The sequence below is a fragment of the Carica papaya genome, chromosome 5 (assembly GCF_054855325.1).
Source record: "Carica papaya isolate Zhongbai chromosome 5, ASM5485532v1, whole genome shotgun sequence".
Taxonomy (NCBI): domain Eukaryota; kingdom Viridiplantae; phylum Streptophyta; class Magnoliopsida; order Brassicales; family Caricaceae; genus Carica; species Carica papaya.
Window position 1 is genome coordinate 34,493,901 of NC_142313.1, and position 22,224 is coordinate 34,516,124.

A 22,224-nucleotide genomic window follows, 5' to 3' on the forward strand; every position below is an offset into this window, starting at 1 on the left:
AATTTGTTAGGAGGAAGTAGGTGATAGAAAATTAATTATCCCAGATCTTGTAGATGAAGGCACAGTAAAGATTGCCAAAATCAAGAATAACATTCAAACAGCCCAAAGTAGGCAGAAAAGTTATGTAGACACCCGAAGAAGAGATTTAGAATTTGAGACAGATGATCGAATATTTCTTAAAGTCACCCCCCTAAAAAGCATCACAAGGTTTGGAAGGAGGGAGAAATTGAATCCTCGATTTATCAGGCCATTTCAAATTTTGAACAAAATTGGAATATCCACCTACAGACTAACATTGCCTCCAGAACTATCCAAAGTCCATTACGTCTTTCATGTGTCAATGTTACAGAAGTATAACCCCGACCCTTTGTATGTTTTATCTTACAAGTTACTTCCACTTCAGGAGGACTTATCTTTTGAGGAGGTGCCCATCAACATTTTGGATCGAAAGAGTAGAGTACTTCGCAATAGAAAAATCCCTTTTATGAAGGTTCTATGGCAAAATCACTCACAAGACAAGACCACCTCGAAATTGAAATCAGATTTCAAGGTTAGGTATCTTCAATTGTTTGACTAAGGAACAATAATTTGAGAGACAAAATATTTTTTGGGGGGAGAGTTATAACATCCGGGTCTAAAAATTAGGCACAGGATGGAGAATTTTATTTTTTAAATAATAATAATATATAAGTTCCTTAATTTTAATTATTTTAATCATTTTTATTAATTTTTTTAGAATTTATACATTTTGGACGTCTTTGAAAATGAATTTCAAAAGGCAGTGCCAAACTGTAAATAAATGAGGGTATATTTGAAAGAGAAATTTGAAAATAAGGGTTGAATCACAAAAAGAGAAAAATGGACCACGTGGGTGCCCAGTCAGTGGCAAGACGAATCACCGCACGTTGTGTGTCAGACACATCTACACAAGGTCCACGCGGGAAGCCACGCTGACAATCTGCGTGCCAGGACTATCGAACTGCTCGGGGCCGCTCTCGCACGTGCGAACAGTCCAGATCGATTCCCCGAATAAACTCTATCGAATGGCCCACATGTATTCCCAAAATAGGTGCAATTGGACGATCTCTGTTGTACCATGTGGACCCACACAGATGGCCCCGATTGAAGAATGAGAAGTATTTAAACCTCTATCATCCAACTCCCTAAACCCTTAGCCAACACTTTGACCGGATAAGAAGAAGAGGAGCGGTCAGAGGGGAGTTTAGCCACCGGAGAGACGCCAGCTCCACCGTGCCAGAACCCTAAAATGCACTAGTAAGCCAGAAATTCCTTCCCGTTCTTTTTGTTTCTTCGCCCTTAGCCGTCTAACATGTTCCTGATGCATCGTGACCAAGAAAAATTGCAAACCGCGAGAGAGGAATGGCAGATCTCGAGTGAGCCACTGCATCAGAGGACTAAAACTGCCAGTAAGAATCTATTTTTCCCTTCATCTCTCTGAGAAACACCTATTAACCATGATTTAACCAAATTTTCACAAGGAACTAGCCAAAATCGGTTCAGGCGAGAGGTAGTAGCGTAAAAAAAAAAGGACCAGGCGGCGAAGCTCGGCGGCGCCGTCGCATTAGAACCCCAACTCCACCCTAGGTGAGATGTTTCACTTTTTGTTTGTCATTCCTTGCGTATTTTCATGTTGTTTTGATGTATGTTTTCAATATTATCAAAAAAATCTAAGAAATTTAAGAACCAAAAACTGTCAAGAACCGTAATAAAAAAACAATGCCCTAGACACCAACCCAGTGTAAGAATCTTTCACCATTTTTCCTGTTACGGTTAAATTAAAGCTAACCCAGTGTAAGAATCCTTCACCAGAAAATTATAAATAGTTTGGTAATCCCTTGATTAATTAAATATAGGATGTCGATGGAGACAGTAACCAGTCAGTCTATGTCCATCTTTAGTTATTGCGTTGCCTATATGCCATTTTGCCCTATTTTAATTTTATTTTATTTGTTTATTTACATTTCACTTTAATTGGTTTCAATTGTGCTTCAGTTTCACTTTCTGCTTGTTAAAAATTTCACCTCGAGTTTAATGTCTCATATTATTGTTATGGTTATTGCGTCATGCATGTTTTATCCTCTTGTGATATTTTAATCCACTCTCATTTAATGGATTATTTCTTTATCAATTTCTAAGCATGAATTTCGTCTTTATGAATTTTTTAGATATAGGTTGCATAGGAAAAAAAAAGTATGTGTAAATTAATCTTGTTGAATGAAATGGCTTACAGAGTGTCATGGGAAAAGTGTACAAACTTAATACATAGGGTGAACCCTACTGTGGATGTTACCCTAAGCCCGACGGGGTTGGGAAGTCCTATACCGGATGAGATTAAAAGTTTATAAGTGTTACTCATACCGGACGAAGTATTAAGACATCTTTTAGTTGTAATGCCCATTACCAAATAGGGTATGGGAATTACCAATCTGATTACAAAGAAAGTGTATATATTTATGCATAGCGGGGATCCCTATGGGCCCCCCAACAACACTAGTAGAAAAATGTAAAATGATAGAGTAGCGATGGATATGGTAAGATATCTGACTTGGGAAAGATGTAAAAAGTTAAATGTTATATGTCTATTGATATGTATACTATTAAATTAAAATTTTAATTTTTATCTTAATGTATGGTATTTGAAAAGTTACAGGTTATGGGAGAAAATACTAACGTTTTCAGTAAAATAAGTAATGAATGCACTAGCATTCAGGTTTTATTAAAAGTATGCTCCATTAGTCTTTTTATATTTTTTACAATCCTTTGATTTTCTGTATCAATGGTAAGATGTTGATATTCTCATTGAACAAGTGTAACTCACCCCTTTTTTATTAATTATTTTAGATCATGACGACCCTAGCTCAGATCTTGAACAACAAGAGACCAGCTAAACAATTAACTCTTCCGCTTCGTCAATTTTGAGTAAAGATGAATCATATTTATTGTTAATATTTTTCTTGTTTCAGTTCTAAAGTATTCTCATAGCCCCTATTTGGACGTTTTAAGTAAACGCGTAAGGAACGTAACCTTTAAACTTTAAATACTTCTGTTATATAAAAAATTTCAATATTATTTATTTTATTTTTAATGGGTTATATGCTCAAAATTTCTGATAAGAAGTTTTGACTTTTACAGAAAAATATTTAAAACCATACAGTTATTTTTTTGTATATTAAATTAAACTTAATTCAGAGTTTTATTTTCTTTAAATTGAATATTAATTTAAAAATAAATTTACTAAATTCTAGAATTTAATCAAACATTGCCTTACGAATATTAAGGACTAGAAATCGGGTATACCAGTAAACTAAATTAGATTTTGCTAGTTCTAACACTCATTATTATATATTTTACTAATAATATTTCATCTAGCCAATCAAATTTCCACTAACTAATAATAATTAGAGACAGTTCATGTGTATTTTTTTTTATTATTTATTATCAATAAATGCTAAGCCACTAAGCCACAAAACATAAGATATAATTGCATGTTTAATGTCTTCATAATAATTATATGTATAATTATTATACATAATAATTACAACATTATATAAATATATATATATATATATATTGGGTTGAAGGTTCTTTTTTTTTTTTCCAATGTTACAACATTATATATATATATATATCTGTGTGCAGGCCTAGTCCATGCTCTTGTTTAAATAATTATATAACTTACGGGTTCTTGTTGTTGTGTTTTCCACGCCACAAGTCTTTAATTAACTTATACACTTAATGTACACATAAATAATGATATTAGAAAATTGATAGTCACAATCTCCAAGTCTTCTAAAGTAAGATAGTATTAGGGATTTTATAATTCAATTAATGCTTATAGAAAAGTGGACCACATTAGATCAAATAGATTAAATTAGATTGTAACAAATACAGATTGATTTAGTCTTCAATTTAAAGTTTGATAACTTAAAAATATTAGTTCGTTCCAATCCCCCGACGGGTCAAACATATCAAAATTTTAGATTTTTATTTATTTTATTAATTTTAAAGTAAATTATTATTTTAGTACTTAAATTTTTACTATTTTTGATTTAGTCATAAATATATTTTTTTACAGATTGGTCTCTGAATTTTTAACAATTTTTAAGAAGCATCAACTCTGCTGATTTTAGATGAAGAACAAAAAAAAAAACCATAAAAACCTAAGTCTTATGTCTTCTCTTTCCTCATCTTCCTCCCTTGTCTTTTTTTGCAAGAGGAAAAATCTCAAAATTCATTTTTTAAAATTTTTTTGTCTCTTCTACTTTTTTATCTCCATCTTCCCCTCTAATTCTCCCTCTCTCTCTCTCTCTCTCTCTCTCTCTCTCTCTCCTTGACATCAAAGATCATGGCGGCAAAGTCACAGGAAAACCATAACCGCCTCTCTCGCACCCTATACCTCTGTTCATATGTGTTCATGAAGTGGAGAGAGAGTGAAATGGTCTGAGGCTGGTATTTTCTGTGGTGATTTGGATTTTTGATATGGATTTTTGTATGACGATTTAGAATTTTGATAATAATTTCTGACCAAAGATGACATTATTGATGATAATTTTGAGATGAGATGGATGATGCTTAATAAAAAATTAAGGTAAGAAAATCAGTGTTAAAGAATAACTAGGCCATCCTGCATCTTATATATATATATATATATATATATATATATGTATATTTATTATTTTTGAAACAACCAAACTACAAATTAGTTACTTGGAAAACAATTAAAAGAATAAAATTGTAATTCACAAAATGGTCCCAGAAAAACCTTAAAAATAGTTATGGGATTTTTTTCTTGTAGAATTTCTTAACATGCAAGGTGTGCAAGGAAAATATATATGGTAGAACCTGCAAGTTCCACATTAGGGTTTAATCTTAAGATTGTTTCCACTTTTACATTGATTATTATTGCAGGTTCCACCATATTAAATATCATATATTTTTCTTCTTTAAAAAGAAAGCTTCAATAGCTCAAGAGAGGAGAAAAATATTTTTCTTTCATTCATTAAAATTTAAAGTGATCAGTGAGCTGAATTACAGAATTTCATCTCTTTTAAGCAAAAACATATTACCTAATTGGAATAGTTTTAGAGAGACAAAGCATGGAATCTTATGTTGACAATAAAGGAAATGTAAAAGCAAAGCCAAATATGGATTACAGCTAAAGATGAAGGATTTTCAGCCATGTTTTTTACTCTTAATAGATAAATTGAATTTTTTTTAATCATCTGAAATAGTTTAAGTTATATAACATGTTGCATTGCAAGGAGCAACCCTTCCATTTTAATTTATGTCATAAAAATTTTGTATTTAGTTATAAACTCGTAACTACTAAAGAGTAAACTAGATGTACCTTATAATTGTTAGAGACTAATTCTAACCAACATTTAAACACTAACTTCAAGGGACTCTACATACTTTAAGGGTGGGCTTTAAAAGACTTTACAATTTTTTGACATTAACCCTAAACAATCTCAAACACTTCAAGAAAATGAGATTGTGAAGTGTCTCAACTATAAAAGAAAATCTAAATATAAGATATCTTCAAACAAAGTCAAAGGATATCATCCTCAAGATGAATGATGCACCTCCTTACATAATGATATAACCTTTAGTGTGAATGAGTCACCAAAGGTGCTACCGAAGTACTCACACTCTAAGAGCTCCCATATTTGAGGTCATTTATCTTAGAGAAGTTCAATGAAAAAGAAAATATTTTATAAAAAAATATATATAAATTACTTCATGCACCTCAACTTTAAGTGGAAAAAGATTAAACACCTTCAACTTTAAACTTCTCATATGATGTATATATAAGAGTTATTAAAATAATTATGAATCTATCATTTTTCTCAATTATAAAATTTATAAAAATGAATTATTTAGATGTATGAAAGTCAAAACTAATCACTGTAAGTTTTTTTTTTTTTTGGTAAATTGACATTTAAAAGAGATAAAATCATATTATTTAAGAATTTAATATTTTTTTATGTAGCATAATCTTACAGGTTACACTTATCATAAAATCGTTTATTTTAAATTCGTGTAATTTTTAACTTAATTTGCAAAGAGCACATCATCTTAAATTCAAATTTAAAAGAAGTTATTTAAAATAAAATAGTTTGATCTATGACATGATTTACAGAAATAATAATCTTTAATGTATTTAACATTAATAAATATAACCTAACTTCAAAACTATATGATTTCTTAATGCAATAAGAAATAAGAGATATGACTAATCACAATCATCATTAAAATATAATCTCTGTGTAATTTGAAAAATATTCTATTACACTAGCAATTTAAGAAAATACTTTGTATATTAAGAAACATTATTTTTAAAATTGCATTTACTGATACACTAAATGTAGTTTTTGAAAGATTTTGTTTTCTTTTATATTTCTTCCCTATGATGCTTTAAGATTTAGAAAATGATTATTAAAATGTAGATATTAGTTAGTAGTGAAGGCAAAATTCGTGGACATTAATGATGCCTCTACTTCTAGTTGTTGTTGATTTCATTACATTCTAGCAGACAAAAGATGCAAATTTTGAAAGGTGGTTAAAGGTAATACAATGCTCACTTGTAATACCATGCTCTTATTGATTCCAATGTGGTTAAAGGTGGTCGTTACTTGAATGGCAAGAGTAACATTCTATTGGAATTTTTTTTTTTTTTTTTTTTTCATTTGTTCATAGAATTTATTATTGAAACTTAAAATTTAGTAGTTGGAGAAATCAAATGTGTGGTAATATATGGGGACTGTTTGAGTTTGAATCTTACAATGCTATTGTATAGTTGTAAATTGGTGCGAATTGCAAATTTTGAACAAAATTATTTAATAATTTTGAAAGGAGGGTGTTAGAATATCAACACTTGGAAAAAATTAAAAACTAAATTTGAGGTTGCTTTAAACTGACACTCTTTTAAAATCACATTGTTCCTTAATATATATATATATATATATATTCAGGGAGATTCTTCACAAATCTTCAGCTTATCCAAAATGTTGGTCCTTCTGTCAAGAGTCAAAAGTGACCAAGCAGCCAACAGTTCTGGTGACCTACCGACTGCATGGTTTTGGGCTTTCAGCCTTTGATGCTGCCTTGTTTTGAATGATCAAAACTCTTTAATTTTCAACAAGTCAAAGCTCTATTCCTTTAATAAGTGATTATGATAAAGATGACATGAATATATTTTATTAAGAAAAACACACATTATAATAAAAAAATTCTTAATAAATATAAATAAAAATATTTAATATAATTTAAACTTATAACTTTTTATAGATAAAAGAGAAGTATCAGTTATTCAATCAAGTAATTATTGATCACTTTTAATATAAATATATATAAAAAATTCATCCTATATTAACATAACACGTTTAATATATTATAATAATTATTTATATATCTATTAGTTACTTTTTTTAACGTTCAATCTCTTATTAAAATTTAACATAATATCATAATTATCTATATACATCAAAATTTATCTATATGTATTTATCTAGATGTTCATGCAATAAGGGAGGGTATTGGAGGTGGAGGCGTAATCTCACACATGTCATTTAAATATAAAGATCAAGTATGAAATAAAGTAATCTCATATTAACCAAGTACATAACTAATTAATTATTATCATTGTGATGTATAATTTAAGTTTTTTTGCTATTTCCACGTCCTTTTTATGTTTATAAATTAATGAAACTAACATTTTTCCATGAGGACATGTATATATATATATATATATTATATTATTATATATAGTTAACGAGCCATATATATTTGTCAACAATGTACATGCAGGAGAGACAAGTGAAAGTTTGGTACGTCTCTTTTGAAAAATATACAAATATTTCTTCTTGTTTATACAAACAATTCTTATCCGGTTCTTAATTAATCATTTTCCCATCGCATTGATTATAAGAAAGTCGGCTTGTTTATTTTCAGATTTTATTAACAGCCTAATTGATTATATATATATATATATATGTGTATATATTTTAATATATCTACCAGTTATTACCTCGCAAATAGACCTCTTTGTTGGATATGCACGAATAATTGCTATTAATTTCATCTATCACCATGATTATTTATGAAGAATCATAATAAATATGGAGAGCAACCTCTATTTATATAATATATAAATAGATAATATATATATGAACTCCACTATTTTTATAATATATAAATTACTTTCTTTACAAGGAAGCTAATTTTACACCAGAAATTTCTAAGTTTGGTGGTTTAATTTTCAGAAAAAAAGAAAAAAAAAACTGAAGGAAAATTCTAATAATTAAAGCTTCTAGATATATAATTTAATTAATACTTGACGAACCCAAATTCCTGTCTTTTAATTTCACTCATATTCAAACTAAAATAGGTACAAATGTTTGCTCAAATGTAAAATTAGAAACTTTAACATGTAATTCAAACTATTTTTCTACGAGAATAATAAAATTAATAAGCTCTTATTTATAATTTATGGAGGTTGCTGTAGTTATAAGTTGTATATTTAATATTTGAGTGAGATGCTCATTCAGTGTTACAAAATAATTAAAGGTTTTTTATTTAAAAAGTTTGTTCGAGTTTGATTTGTATTAGAAGAATTAAGAGTTTAGGTACATGGTTTAGTTCATTTTTTTTTTAACTTCATAAATCTTGTAATCGAAAAAAAATAAAATAAAATTTTAGCTCAAAAGATTTTATCCGTACCAGATAAATTGATTGTTCGCTTATTTTGTAAAGCAAATATCTTGTTTAATGAAATATTTATTTTTGGCTTAAAAAAAGAACTCAACCTTTTACTTTATTTAATTAAGTCAATTGTAATTAGTTAAAAAAGTTCACGTAAAACATATACTATGCAAATATATTACATTGTCAAATAAATCAAGTTTAATATTAAAATAAATTGAAAAACTATATGGTATATAATAATCTTAATAAAATCGTGCCAAAATTAACAAAAATATTGATCTCAAACACCTTGATTCATAACCTATTGAATCAGTGATCATATAAGATACTTATGCTGCTGAAAATTTGAATGATAGTCCCAACTCAAGAAATATTGGGATGAGTTCTTGTAATCATCAGTTAAATTATATCAACATCACTTCTCATTTTCCATCTTTTGATAGAGAGGAACCTCTAAGGACCCAAGACAAGAACACAACTTCTCATGATTTATTAAGAAGATATATTAGAATTAGAAGGCTTTCCACTTACCTAGGGCATTTTGTATGTTAAAAGGCCAATATTATAATCGATCATTCATGCCACCTAAAAAGGAGAATGAATGTGCATATAAGTTTATACCTATATCTTTCAATATATGATATATTAAATTGATTGACACGTATAAAGGTTTTGTATTCTCTCTCAATGCTCAAAGTAAGCCAAGTTCATATCAGGATGCTTGCAAGAATCCATATGAGTAAAGGTTATGAGAATAAAAATAGATGTATTTGAGTAAAATAGAACTTGAGCACTTATTGATTTACCACCTAGTAAGAGGAAAATATGATGTAAATGAGTGTACAAGATTAAGTTCAATGTAGATAAGTTGGTGGATAGAAACAAAGTAAGATTCATTACAAAATGATTCACTCAAAAAAGAGATTGGATTACTATGAGACATTTTCACCAATTGCAAAAATTGTCACTATGAGATTACTACATTCTTTAGTAGCTATTGAGGGTTGTCATCTCAATTAATTTGATGTCAACAATGTTTTTTCTGCATAAGAATTTAGATGAAGAAGTATATATGGATTTGCCACTACATTAATCAAACAAAGAAAAAAGAAATGTGTGTAGATTACTGAATATTGCATAAAATTAAAAACACCCACAATAGTCTTTGTAAAAAGACATAACTTGTCATGAGTTTATAAGGAAAAAATTATTTGGTAAAAAGATATGACTCTTGGTGAGCATATTAGGGATAAAAAATCACTTTTGTAAAATAACAAAGAAGAAGATAATACCTACAAAAATAACATATTACTATTCTCTCACACACATTGAGTTAAACCATAAACATATTTGGATTTTATGGTATAAAAATTACCCGAAACTCTAATAGTATCTGAAAAAAAATAGAGTCAGTCAAAAGCGTCAACAATTAAGAATTGTTATTTATAAACAGAAAAACAAACATTTTGTCATATTGCTTCCATGTTAAGGTTAGTCCTAATTTTCTAACATTGAAAATCATATATAAACATAAGCAAGTGTCTCAATAGTGTTATATAAAGCTCTCTACCTTTATCATTCAATAGGGTTTTATGCAGTTTCCGACGAGTTATAACTTATTCACCAATAATGGTCGAGGGAATTCATTAGGATACTAATATATATTGATGATATTATCATAAAAAGAAATAATATAAAAACAATAAATGAATTAAAGTTTATAGTGACTGAAAAGTTCAAGATCAAAGATCCTACAAACCTAAGATTCTTTATTGGGGTTAAAGTAAAATAGTCCAAATGTGTTATACATATTTACTACAGAAAGTATGTTTTAGATTTATTAAATGAGACATGAACAATAGAAACAAAGGCATCAAAGTTGCTGTTAGATTATAAACTTAAGTTGTCAAAAGAAAATGATGAAATCATATATGACCCAATAATGTATAGTAAACTCATCGATAAGTTAGTGTACTTGATCCTTACAAAATTATACTTGTATTATTTAGTCGAACTCCTCAGTCAATTTATGGAGAATATATGCAATCAATATCTTAATGCTACTTACAAAGTACTTAAATATATCCAAGGTACACATGGACAAGGCTTGTTTTATCCATGTTCTTCGAAGTTACAACTCAATGCATATAGCGATAATGATTTGGGAGCTTGCCTAGATACTTGAAGATTTGTGACGGGATACTATGTCTTTCTTGGTTCATATTTGAATTCCTAGAAATCAAAAAAGTAGCACACTATTTCGCAGTCCTCTATAAAGGTAGAATATTGTACAATGGCCTTTGTATGTTATAAATTAACTTGGGTGAGTGTATCTCTTACCTGATTTTAGGGTTGAGCACTTGCATGTTGCTATATTATACTGTGAAAATAAAGTTGCAATGAACCTTGTGTTTCATGAGAGAACCAAGTATATATAACTTGATTATCACTTAATCTGTGAGAAAATTTAGAACAAATTTGAATCATACAATGATCATCATTATCCTCACCAAAGTCCTTCAAACGTCCTCCTTTACTTGCACATGTCTAAGATAAAAGTAAGAAATGTTTACTCACCATCTTGTTGAGAGGTATCAAATTTAGAAAACCCACATTGTTCAAATGGGACTTAACATGGGTCACGGTACCTTAAAGTGGATTCGGGTATGTACGATGTATGTATATATGCATGTAGATGTAGGGTTAAGGATAAAATATAAATGTGTATGAATACCCATTTTGAACCCCATATTAAGTACTTCTTTTTCTCAAGAATAAAGGTAAAAAAAAGAAAGAGAAATATGTTTTAGGATTTCCTCAAGTCATCACCTCATGCATGTTTTTCCTCTTCTTCACTCTTTGCAAAGATCTCTTCAAATTGTTGTTGTGCTTGCATCGAAGCTTTCTTCTTCATTTCTTAAAGCTTGAAGTTCCAAAAATTTCGTACTTTCATTTGAAATTGGAGATATTTTTTTTATCAATCTTTTTTATAAAAGAAGAAATAAACTGTTTTGATTTTTGAAAGAAATATAATATGAGGGAGAATTGGGTATCCTCCAAAAAGAGGGGGAAAACCAAACGAAAAGAGAAATTAATACAAGGATCATATAAAACAGAAAACACCCCTCATTCTCCTTCGAAGACCGTGGCTGCACCCTCACATTATCACAGTTCATCATCTCCTTCATTCCCTTTTCATTAACACAAACCCTAATACCACGGAATTAAATGCCCCTCCCTTTTCCTCAACAGGTGGGAGCTGTTGAGGAAAGAATAGTTGAAAGGGGGAGTAAAAACAGTTGGAGTTGAAGGAAACATGCAAGAGCAGCTTCTACCTTAAGCAGCTTTGATTGTGAAACAGGGGAAGCTGAAGCAAGTGAAGATGGATTATCAACAGAAATCTGGAGGAAGACCAAAGATTTGAAATCTGGAGCAAAGAAACTCTATTTCAAAATTTTAAAGGCAAACAAGAAATTTATGGGCTGAAAGTCTAAGTTTTAATGGACTTGAAACTTATGGGCTTCCAAATCTAATGGATTTGCTGACTTATATAAACGAACTCTTCCTGAGCCTAGAGCAACGAGTTATCTGCAAATGAAGAAGCTAGGAAGGCTCCAATCCAATATGTGACAGTTTAATTGTACGAATAAAATAAATAAAACATGGGTTAGCTTTGAAACGTTCAGAAAAAGCAAGGACACACGTTTGCGCAAAATGCGAACCCCATTTTATCTCCTAACCTGAAATTAAAACTTTTTACAAAAATCAAATCTCGTTTCAGATCCGAGGAAATTCAGTCATGAAGAAATTAGTGAGAAAGTTGTTTGTTCTCTTCCTCGTCCTCACTTGCAGTGTTCCTATGTTAGCAGTAGGTGATGATGGAGCACAAGACAGCGAGGAAGATACAATAGTCCCGTCGCTGCTAAACACTCTTATAAACACAGTTTCTTCCTTGAAAAGATCACAGACAACTTCTTTGGACAAGATTAAGACTATCATCCGCCAGGTGCAATTGCAGTTTTTTCCTCCAGATTTAGAGTAAGCTGATAGATCATCCATGTAATTAATTACCGTTAAATATATATATATATATATGGGTTTTAAATTCAAGATATAATTACATAATGAAACAGTTTCAGAGGCAACAAAGAAGGGATCAATGGAGACGGCATCAGTCCGGGAGGGAAGATGAAAGACGCTGCAGAGAGAAGTTTCAAATCTGGCAAAGCTACGGTGGAAGAATCTGCAAAAACAGCGGCGAATGTTGTAAGAGGAGCCATTCACAAGACTGAACAGAAAGAGTCTCCTAAGGCTAAGGAACGGCCTCGCAATGATCTTTAGATAATCGTGAATGGCGAAGAATGAATGTACGGTGTAAGATGAATTTAGAAACTGTACACAAATTTGTAATTCAAAAATTATTGTTAAACTATTGAGAAATTTTTGGATAAGATCAAATTAATAGCAATTCAAGAATTTTCCAGAGCTTGCAACGGTGGTGGATCGGCTTTATATATATACACCCATATATGGCTATACATAGTCATATTTTTTGTTTGTTTTGTAATGTATTGGGCCCAAAACTATGTCAATCAACTTGGCCTTAAAATATATTACAATATGCCGCTGCTGCAGTTAGAGAACTCATTCTTCATATTCTTTTCCTAGCTTTTTTTTTTTTTTTTAACACCTAAACTAAATTCAACCTAAAGTAAAATTTCATACATATAAACCAACAGATTTTAGTAAGGAAATTCATTAATGTAAAATTAGACTGAATTATTTTAGCTTCAATCTAAATCTAATTAAACTGTTATTTTTCAAATATTGGAGCAAGAGTTCTACAGGACCACAATCAAAATAATGGGTTTCTAAATGTGATTTATTTTGTTGAAAACGTGATGAAGAAGAAGGAAAGGCTAATAAAAAACTTAAATTTTTTATTTGTAGTTGTTACAATTTCAAATATATAAATACATATAGATATTAATATAACTCTTAAAATTTTAAAAATATATATTATAATTAAATTTAAAATATAAATTACATAAAAATTTAATATATAAATTATTTTAAAAAAATTAAATAATTTACATTTAACTTTAACTTTCTACTGAAATAGAGAATCTAAACATATTGGAATTATTATTTTCAACAGTTGAAACCCGTGTGAGCATCTCGTCAAGTATGAATCCATGGAGCAAATATGTTCATTATATGTCGCTAACTCATCCTTTCTCTGGAGCAAAAGTGGCCAAACCATCAACCATGTGCACCCGCATCTAACAGAGACAAGACATTTACCTGCTCATTCGGGCAAGAAATGATGCAGCACACAGTCACACTTGAACTCTTCTCATATTCTCTTAATTTCTCTCACTCTCTTCTTTTCCTCCAATTCCCAATCTACTCTGATGTGATTCTTTTTTACCCTCAATTCAATTCTACCAACATTCAGGATCCGACAAATTTATAAGTCAACCTTCTTACAGTTTGTGGCGCATTGCAGGACACTTCACCTGGGGATTTATAGAAAGTGGTTACAAAAATATATAACATACATACAGTGTTTGTGGTACCGCTTCACAAAAGCTTCATGAATTCTCAGTTTAAAGTTGTAATGCTTGCATGAGATATTAGAAGCCAAGCTGACACATGGCTATAATAATGGTCCATGTGTTTGATTCCTCACCGATCAACCCATCTATATATGAGTAACAAACAAACATATGTCAAATCCATCAGCTCCAGTAACTTGGTCTGAGCCAGCAAAAATGTCGACTTGTATCACAACCTTTCTCCTCCTCTTAGCCACCGCCGTCACCGTCTGTTGCAATCAAGAACAGGAGGTGGTGCAGATGGCTCGGGACGAAGTTTTAGAAGCCGGGAAATGGGCTAAGTCTACCCACATGATGTCACGTGGCTCCGACGGCCATGACTTGGAGTCTCGAGGTGTGGCTTTAAGGGACTGCGCCAGGCTATACGATGAGAGTGAGATTAGGCTGTCGAGGTTGCTGGTTTCTGGTGACAATTACACGGCTGACGACGCCCGTACGTGGCTAAGCGGCGTCATGGCCAGCCATAGAACTTGTTTGGATGGGCTGGTTGAGATGGATCTGGTTCAGGAAAATCTGAGGCCAGCGAAAAACTTGACTTCGTTGCTTGCCCAAGCTTTGGCTTTGTATAATCGGAAGAAGAGTACCATAGCTGTAGGAAGGGGTAAAACAAAGAAAAAATTACATATGACAGTTTGATATTTTGAAAATTAAAATTAAAATATTTACATTGAGATTATGATTTTTAGGGAAACAGGGATCGTACCCAAATGAAGGAATTTTAACGTCGTGGAATCCAAGAACTTCAAAATCTGATATGGTGGTGGCAAAAGATGGTTCAGGCACTCACCGGACTATCAATGAAGCACTGACAGCGGTGGGTAGAATGGGTCATACACGACCCAGAAGAGTGATCATCTATGTTAAAGCTGGTGTATATAAAGAAAAAGTGGAGATCAACAACAAATTGAGAAATATAATGTTTGTTGGTGATGGAATGGATCAAACCATTGTTACTGCAGATCGAAATGTTCCAGATGGTGCTACCACTTTCAGTTCAGCTACCTTCGGTAATTATTTTAATTTTTTTTTTAACTAGAAAGAAATAAATTTTACTGCAAAATATATATATATATATATATATATATTTTCTCTTCTTCTGTTTTAACAATTGATTGATATGTTTTTGTACTGCTTTATTTTAAATTTTATATTTATAAGTAAAGAGCTTGATTTTTTTGGAGTAAAGCTTTGCTTTGGTGGTACTTGTCAAAAAATGCATTGTCTTGAGGTTCTTAGGGAAACGAGATAGTTTATGGACAATGGTCTTTTGATTTTAAAGGACATATATATCTATTTTTTCACTATAATTATCTTTTTTAGGGATAATTTACTTGCATGGGACGATTTAGTTTTAAAAACTTCTAAAATTTACAAATGCATGTGATCTAACTTTCAACAAATTTTCTTTACTACATGCTAATATAATAAATTCTAACCAGCAATAATACAATTCGATTTTATTTCTAATAACTACTTCAAGGATAGTATTTTCCATTTAAAACTGATTTACAATAATTTTTTTTTTTTAAAAAAAAAAAAGTAAATTTTGAGTGTATCAGATTCGAATTAGACAATATTTTAATATATCAATGTCTGCCTAAATTCTTCTTTGTATATTTTTTATTTTATTTTATTTATATAACTATATAAAATATAATTATATTTATATTAATATAATAAGATGATTGTATCTAATATGGGTAGAGCAAATTCCATATTTTTCAAACATGTTTTGTGTTGGGATAGATTTGCGTTTATATTTTATAACGATAGATTATATTAAAATGTAGTCAAGTCTATCTCGAATTTATTTTATTGTCATATTTATTTTAGGGAGATATTTGGGTCAATTTTTCGTTTTGATTTTTGAATTTTAAAAAATAACTTTACACCAAAATGGATTAAATGTAAAATGTTTATGGGAACAGTTAAAATTAAAATTTATTTTTTGATAAGTTTAAAGTCAGAAAGTATAATATAAAATTTTAGAGGATAATTTCACTAAATACACATTCTGTTTTCTTAAAATAATTACACTTTTCATAATTATTTTTATTAAATATCAAATAATTTTTTAATTGAAAGTGTTTTTACTAAATGATCATTTTAATTATACTTTTAAAACTTACTATATAAGTTATAGCAGCCTAAAACATCTACTCAGTGCTTCATATCATTTAATTATTCTCCATTCAATGATATGTAGTTATCATCAAACACTGTAAACATCATTTAGGTACATATTATAAATTATGTTTAAGTTTACTTTCCAATAAATCTACTATACGACCTGCAGAAAAAATAAGAACAAAAAACAATCTATATATATATATATACACACACTCACCGAAGATATTTGGCTTTTATTATATAGCTCGTTAGATGGAAATAAGGTTTTTATTTAGTATTAAATACTTGCCTTTTATTATATAATTCAGTTAGTATGGATATAAACTATGTTGAATAGGTGTTTCAGGGGATGGGTTTTGGGCAAGAGATATGACTTTCGAAAACACAGCAGGGCCCCAAAAACACCAAGCAGTGGCACTACGAGTAGGTTCAGACCATTCAATATTTTATAGATGTAGTTTTAACGGTTACCAAGACACTCTTTTTGTTCACTCCTTGAGGCAATTCTATCGTGATTGTCATGTGTACGGGACCATTGATTTTATATTTGGTGATGCAGTAGCTGTTTTTCAAAATTGTGACATCTTTTTAAGGAGACCAATGAGTCATCAAGCCAACATGATAACCGCACAAGGTAGAGACTCTTCAGGTGAGAATACCGGAATTTCTATACAAGGATCGCGTGTTCGGCCAGCACCTGAATTTGTTCCAGTGAGAAGTGCATTCAAAAGTTACTTGGGGAGGCCATGGAAAAAGTACTCGAGGACTATCTTCTGGAAGACATATTTGGATGGTTTGATTCATCCAAAGGGGTGGACAGAATGGAGTGGGAGTTTTGCTTTGTCAACATTGTATTATGCAGAGTACATGAACACAGGTGTTGGTGCAACTACTAGGGGTAGAGTTAGATGGCCTGGTTTTCATGTGCTTAATAGTCCTCAACAAGTTAGTGCTTTTACAGTAAGCAATTTCATCCAGGGACAATCATGGATTCCAATTTCTGGAGTGCCCTTTTGGGCTGGAATTAATTAAAGATGTCATAATATACATATACACATGTGCGGTCGTGTTTATAAAAAGTAAATATATATCTAATCAGTAATCTTTTAACATTATTATCATAATATGATGTATCTTTTAGTGTGTCACCGAGTGTAAAAATAAATACATATATATTATTTTTGTTCTTTTTAACATTATTTTTATAATATGATGAATCTTTATTTTAGAATTATTTGATCATTTCAAGAGTGTTGCAGTCAATGTATGTCTATGGATGTCATACAGTATACAAAGCAGAATTTAGAATTTTTTTTCTTTCAAATAATAATTAACTTGTAATATTTCAATTCTATAATAAAAATTTATTTTTTACATGTTATGAATAACTCGAATTTGAGCTTTTAAGGTATAGTGATTCAGCTTTAAATAATTGTTAGCCTAATAATATTCAAGCTTAATGTAACGACCCCGAAAATAAAAAAAAAATACATATAATAATTTGAGTGCGAAAGCGAAATAAAAGATTAAGCTTTAACATCTCTTATGCAATAATTTAAAAGTACTAAACAAATATCACGGAATAAGTTCTCTGAAAGAAATACGAGAAATGAAAAAAATAAAGAAAACTATAAAGCATCTAACATCTACTCGCAGTCTTCTTGTGGATTGGTCTCGGGAACCGGGTCTTCCTGATTTGAAATGGTTAAATAAGGAATGAGCTACACTAGCCCAGTAAGGACAGCACATTATATCACCGTCACTTAAGTAAAGGTTGGTAGAAAATCAAAACAACCAATGGAGCAGAAGATTTAAACCAATACATTTATTTAAAATAAAACCATTTACCATTTTTCTTACAATTGGAAAATTTATGGAAACAAATTATAGAACCAATAATATTATACAGATCATAATTTCATGCATAATCAGTAACATAGAACATATTATAAATTCACATTTATTAACAATAACTAATCATCACCGTTTCTCATTTCACCAGCATACTAGTATCCATGGGGATCCATAGGGGTGTCCCCGCTACACGTGAACCATTTTTCTTAATAATCTTAATTCCAGGGTCGTCTCCATACCCCATCCGATATGAGTGTCAAGACATTAAACCTCAATATTTCATCCGGTATGAGGGTGAAGCGGGCCGTCCCCATATCCCGTCCGGTATGAGCACCAAATGACTAAGTCTTCATACCCCGTCCGATATGAGACAACATTCGCAGTGGGGTTCTTTATGAACCCAGTCCGTCCACCATCTCCTAAGATATCTAGTGAGGCTGTCATTTTATTCATTTATCATATCACATTCCATTCTTGTTTGTCCTTAGTCTCCGTCACCAAATCAAACATAAATACATAAACAAGTAACATATATCCAACAATGCAATCATATTTTAGATTTTCAAAATCACACAGTAGTCAAGTAAAACAGTAATACATGCATTTAAACCATACAATATATAAACCAGATATCATCATGCTTTTAGACTGTACAATAAATCAACAATAATCGACAGAAAAAAATGTCCGATTTGGGCTCCATTAGCAATCCGTAATTAATCAAGCACATCCATTTAATTTGTACAAAGGACCGTATTATTATTTATTTGAACTTTAATTCTATGATAGCAAATATAGTGATGGGTCCTTACTTGATTCGATGCCGAAAACTAGATAGTTACTGCCCCTACAAGCGGTTCCTAGGTTCCCTGAATTTTTGTTCGGGAACTGAAACACGTTTACGGTACCTACAAGTGTCCCAAATAAACCCAAAAATCAGTCTCAGGGCTAATTTGGCCAATTTTAAAAATCCAGCACGACAGCTCCACCGTGCTCCGGCGACGGCGCCGCCGCCCCCGGCGGCGACCCGCCTTGGGTTGGCTGTTTTCGGTCGTTTTCGGCTGAATTCAACAAAACTTGAATCGGTTCCTGCGAGAAAGCACACTTAGGGCCCTGGTGGGCCAAAAAAACATAAAAAACTGAAACTCACTAGCGGTGGGGCTCTCCAGTGCGGCGGCTCCTCCGACTCATGTTACGGTTGGGTGTTTTGCTTCGCTCAACCTGTAAAGAAGGAAACGGTGATCACAACAGTGAAAAAGTCACATCGAACAAGAATCGGAAAGGGCCTCATCAGAGGCATTTTCTGAAACACCCCGCAATGGGGCTGCCGAGCTTCGGCGGTGTTTTTCGGCCAATTGGCCTGTTCTTTCACTCCGATTTGGTTATGGGTGGGTCAAATTCTGAGCAAATGGTAGAATTTTTACCTCGTTTGGTGATTGAAAATTGCTCCGGCGCGGAGGCAGGCGGCGGCAGTCGGCTCCCCGGCGGCTAGGCTGTCTTCTCCGGTGACTGGGCTGTCTTCTCCGGCGAGGGGCTCTGGCAGCTAGGTTAGGGTTTGGGTGCGGATGGGGTTATTTATTCCTATCCACTTTTGATCTAGGCCGTCCATCGCTTTTGATCTGGACCGTCCGATCACGATTAAATAAGAAGTGAATCTAGACCGTTCATCGCGATTCAATCTGGGTCGTCCGTGCGCGCTTTCGATCTGGGCCGTCCGTGAGTGGGAATGGATCTCAGCCATTCGATCGCACACACGCGGATCACCCACGTGGCTCCCCCTGCATGGCCTCCCGCGTCAGCATCTCTACCACCTTTCGTGTCCTGGTTGGTCGGGGCTGCTAATCGGGCAGCTGACGTGACGTAACTTTTTTAAATTATATTTTGACCCCCGGTTTCCGATTGTTCTTTCAAAATACCCCTAGAACTAAAATTTTCACCTTTTTTCCCCAAAATTATTTTCAATTAAATCCTTAATTATTTTTTCACCTTTTTTATTATCATTATTATTATTTTCACTAAATCAAATTAAAATAAATTAAATTTAATTTAATTCAATTAAATAATAATTATATTTATATAAAAAAATAAAAATAAAAATAAATAAAATATTAGGTGTTAGAACTCTCCCCCCTTAAAAGAAATTTAGTCCCTCAAATTTGTCTCTTACTCTTGAGCGAACAGCTGGGGGTACTGAGCTCTAAAGTCTAATTCTAACTCCCACGTGGACTCCCTTGGTGTGTGGTTCTGCCACATGACCTTCACAAAGGATATCTCCCGGTTGCAGAGTAATCTGCTCTTTCGAACCGCTATGCTGACTGGTACTTCCTCATAGGATAAATCCTCCTTGAATGGAAGAGGTTCGTGGGCCAAGACATGAGAGGGGTCCGGGTTATACTTACATAGCATGGACACATAAAATAGATTGTGGACCTTAGAAAGTTCTGGAGGCAGTGCTAGTCTATAGGCAGCGGTACCAATCTTGTCTAAGACTTCATATGGTCCAATAAATCGGGGGTTCAATTTTTTTCTTTTGCCAAACCTACTGATTCCTTTGAAATGAGTGACCTTAAGGAATACCCTGTCGCCTTCCTCAAACGTTAAATCTCTCCTCCAGGTGTCCGCATAACTCTTCTGTCTACTCTGAGCCGTCTGAATATTCTTCTTGATCTTAACTATTTTGGATGTAGTCTCCTCTACCAGCTCCAAGCCGAACAATTTTCTATCGCCCATTTTTTTCCAACAAATCAACGATTTGCATGGGCGCCCATATAATGTCTCATACGGAGCCATGCCAATACTTGTTTGGTAGTTGTTGTTGTAGGCAAACTCTACCAGGGGTAGATGATCGTCCCAATGGCCCCCGGAGTCAAGGATACAAGCTCCGAGCATATCCTCAAGTGTACGGATTGTCATTCTGACTGTTCATCAGTCTGAGGGTGGAAGGTAGTACTGAATGACAGCTTTATTCCCATGGCTTGCTGAAAGCTACTCCAAAACCGAGAAATGAACTTGGAGTCCCTATCGAACACCACTGTCACTGGGACTCCATGCAATCTGACTATTTTCTGGATATACATTCTTACTAACTTGTTCAAGGGATCGGTCATCCTGATGGCCAAGAAGTGGGAAGACTTGGTAAGCCAGTCAACAATTACCTAGATGGCATCATGTCCTGAGCGTGCCTTAGGTAACCTTGTCACAAAGTCCATGGTGATATGTTCCCACTTTTGCTCTGCGATCGATAATGGCTGAAGTAACCCGCCTAGGCGCTGATACTCTATCTTGACCTACTGACATACCAAGCATTTAGACACAAAGTCAGCTATGTCTCTTTTCATCCCGTTCCACCAAAACCAGAGTCGCATACTTTGGTATATTTTAGTGCTTCCGGGATGCATGGCAAACTTTGAGCTATGAGTCTCTGTCATGATGTCTCTCTTTAACTCACTGTCACCTCGAACACATACCCTGTCCTGGAATCGGAGTAACCCATTGTCGAAGACTCAAAATTCTAAGCTAACTCCCTGTTCTGGATCGTTCTTAAGGGCTATTAGGGTTGGATCAGCTGACTGAGTTTTTCTTATTCTCTGGATTAACTCAGGCTGGACAATTAGAGGAATGCGGCTCTGATACCAACTGTAACGACCCCGAAAATCCAAACGGAAATACATATAATAATTTGAGTACGGAAGCGAAATAAAAGGTTAAGGCTAATATCTCTTACGCAATAACTTAAAAGTACTAAACAGACATCACGGAATAAGTTCTCTGAAAGAAATACGAGAAATGAGAAAAATAAAGAAAATTATAAAGTATCTAACATCTATTCGCAGTCTTCTTGTGGATCGGGCTCGGGAACCGGGTCCTCCTGATCTGCAATGGTTAAATAAAAAATAAG

At 32.5% G+C, this 22,224-nt stretch overlaps 2 protein-coding genes across 3 annotated transcripts; both read left to right on the forward strand.

Moving 5' to 3' along the window:
• The first annotated feature begins 12,523 nt into the window (after positions 1-12,523).
• LOC110808375 (uncharacterized) lies at positions 12,524-13,065 on the forward strand. Its single transcript, XM_022033861.2, has 2 exons — positions 12,524-12,762; positions 12,858-13,065. Exons 1-2 carry the CDS (start codon positions 12,524-12,526, stop codon positions 13,063-13,065), a joined length of 447 nt encoding a protein of 148 aa, XP_021889553.1.
• A 1,244-nt stretch (positions 13,066-14,309) lies between these two features.
• LOC110808377 (Plant invertase/pectin methylesterase inhibitor superfamily) lies at positions 14,310-17,659 on the forward strand. 2 transcript variants are annotated; one of them, XM_088220330.1, is made up of 3 exons: positions 14,310-14,943; positions 15,029-15,349; positions 16,810-17,659. In XM_088220330.1, the coding sequence occupies exons 1-3, from the start codon at positions 14,454-14,456 to the stop codon at positions 17,502-17,504; spliced, it is 1,506 nt and encodes a 501-aa protein (XP_088076456.1). In that variant the 5' UTR covers positions 14,310-14,453; the 3' UTR covers positions 17,505-17,659. The 2 variants fall into 2 exon arrangements, with proteins under 2 accessions (XP_088076456.1, XP_088076457.1); XM_088220331.1 differs by having other exon boundaries at positions 16,819-17,659.
• Positions 17,660-22,224: the final 4,565 nt, after the last annotated feature.

Bases quoted from the DNA above. Each gene is read 5' to 3' on its own strand.
- LOC110808377 (XM_088220330.1), top strand. From the start codon at position 14,454: ATGTCAAATCCATCAGCTCCAGTAACTTGGTCTGAGCCAGCAAAAATG. The intron at 14,944-15,028 runs GTAAAACAAAGA...TATGATTTTTAG, and splicing joins TACCATAGCTGTAGGAAGGG to GGAAACAGGGATCGTACCCA. The intron at 15,350-16,809 runs GTAATTATTTTA...TATGTTGAATAG, and splicing joins TTTCAGTTCAGCTACCTTCG to GTGTTTCAGGGGATGGGTTT.
- LOC110808375 (XM_022033861.2), top strand. From the start codon at position 12,524: ATGAAGAAATTAGTGAGAAAGTTGTTTGTTCTCTTCCTCGTCCTCACT. The intron at 12,763-12,857 runs GTAAGCTGATAG...ATAATGAAACAG, and splicing joins TTTTTTCCTCCAGATTTAGA to TTTCAGAGGCAACAAAGAAG.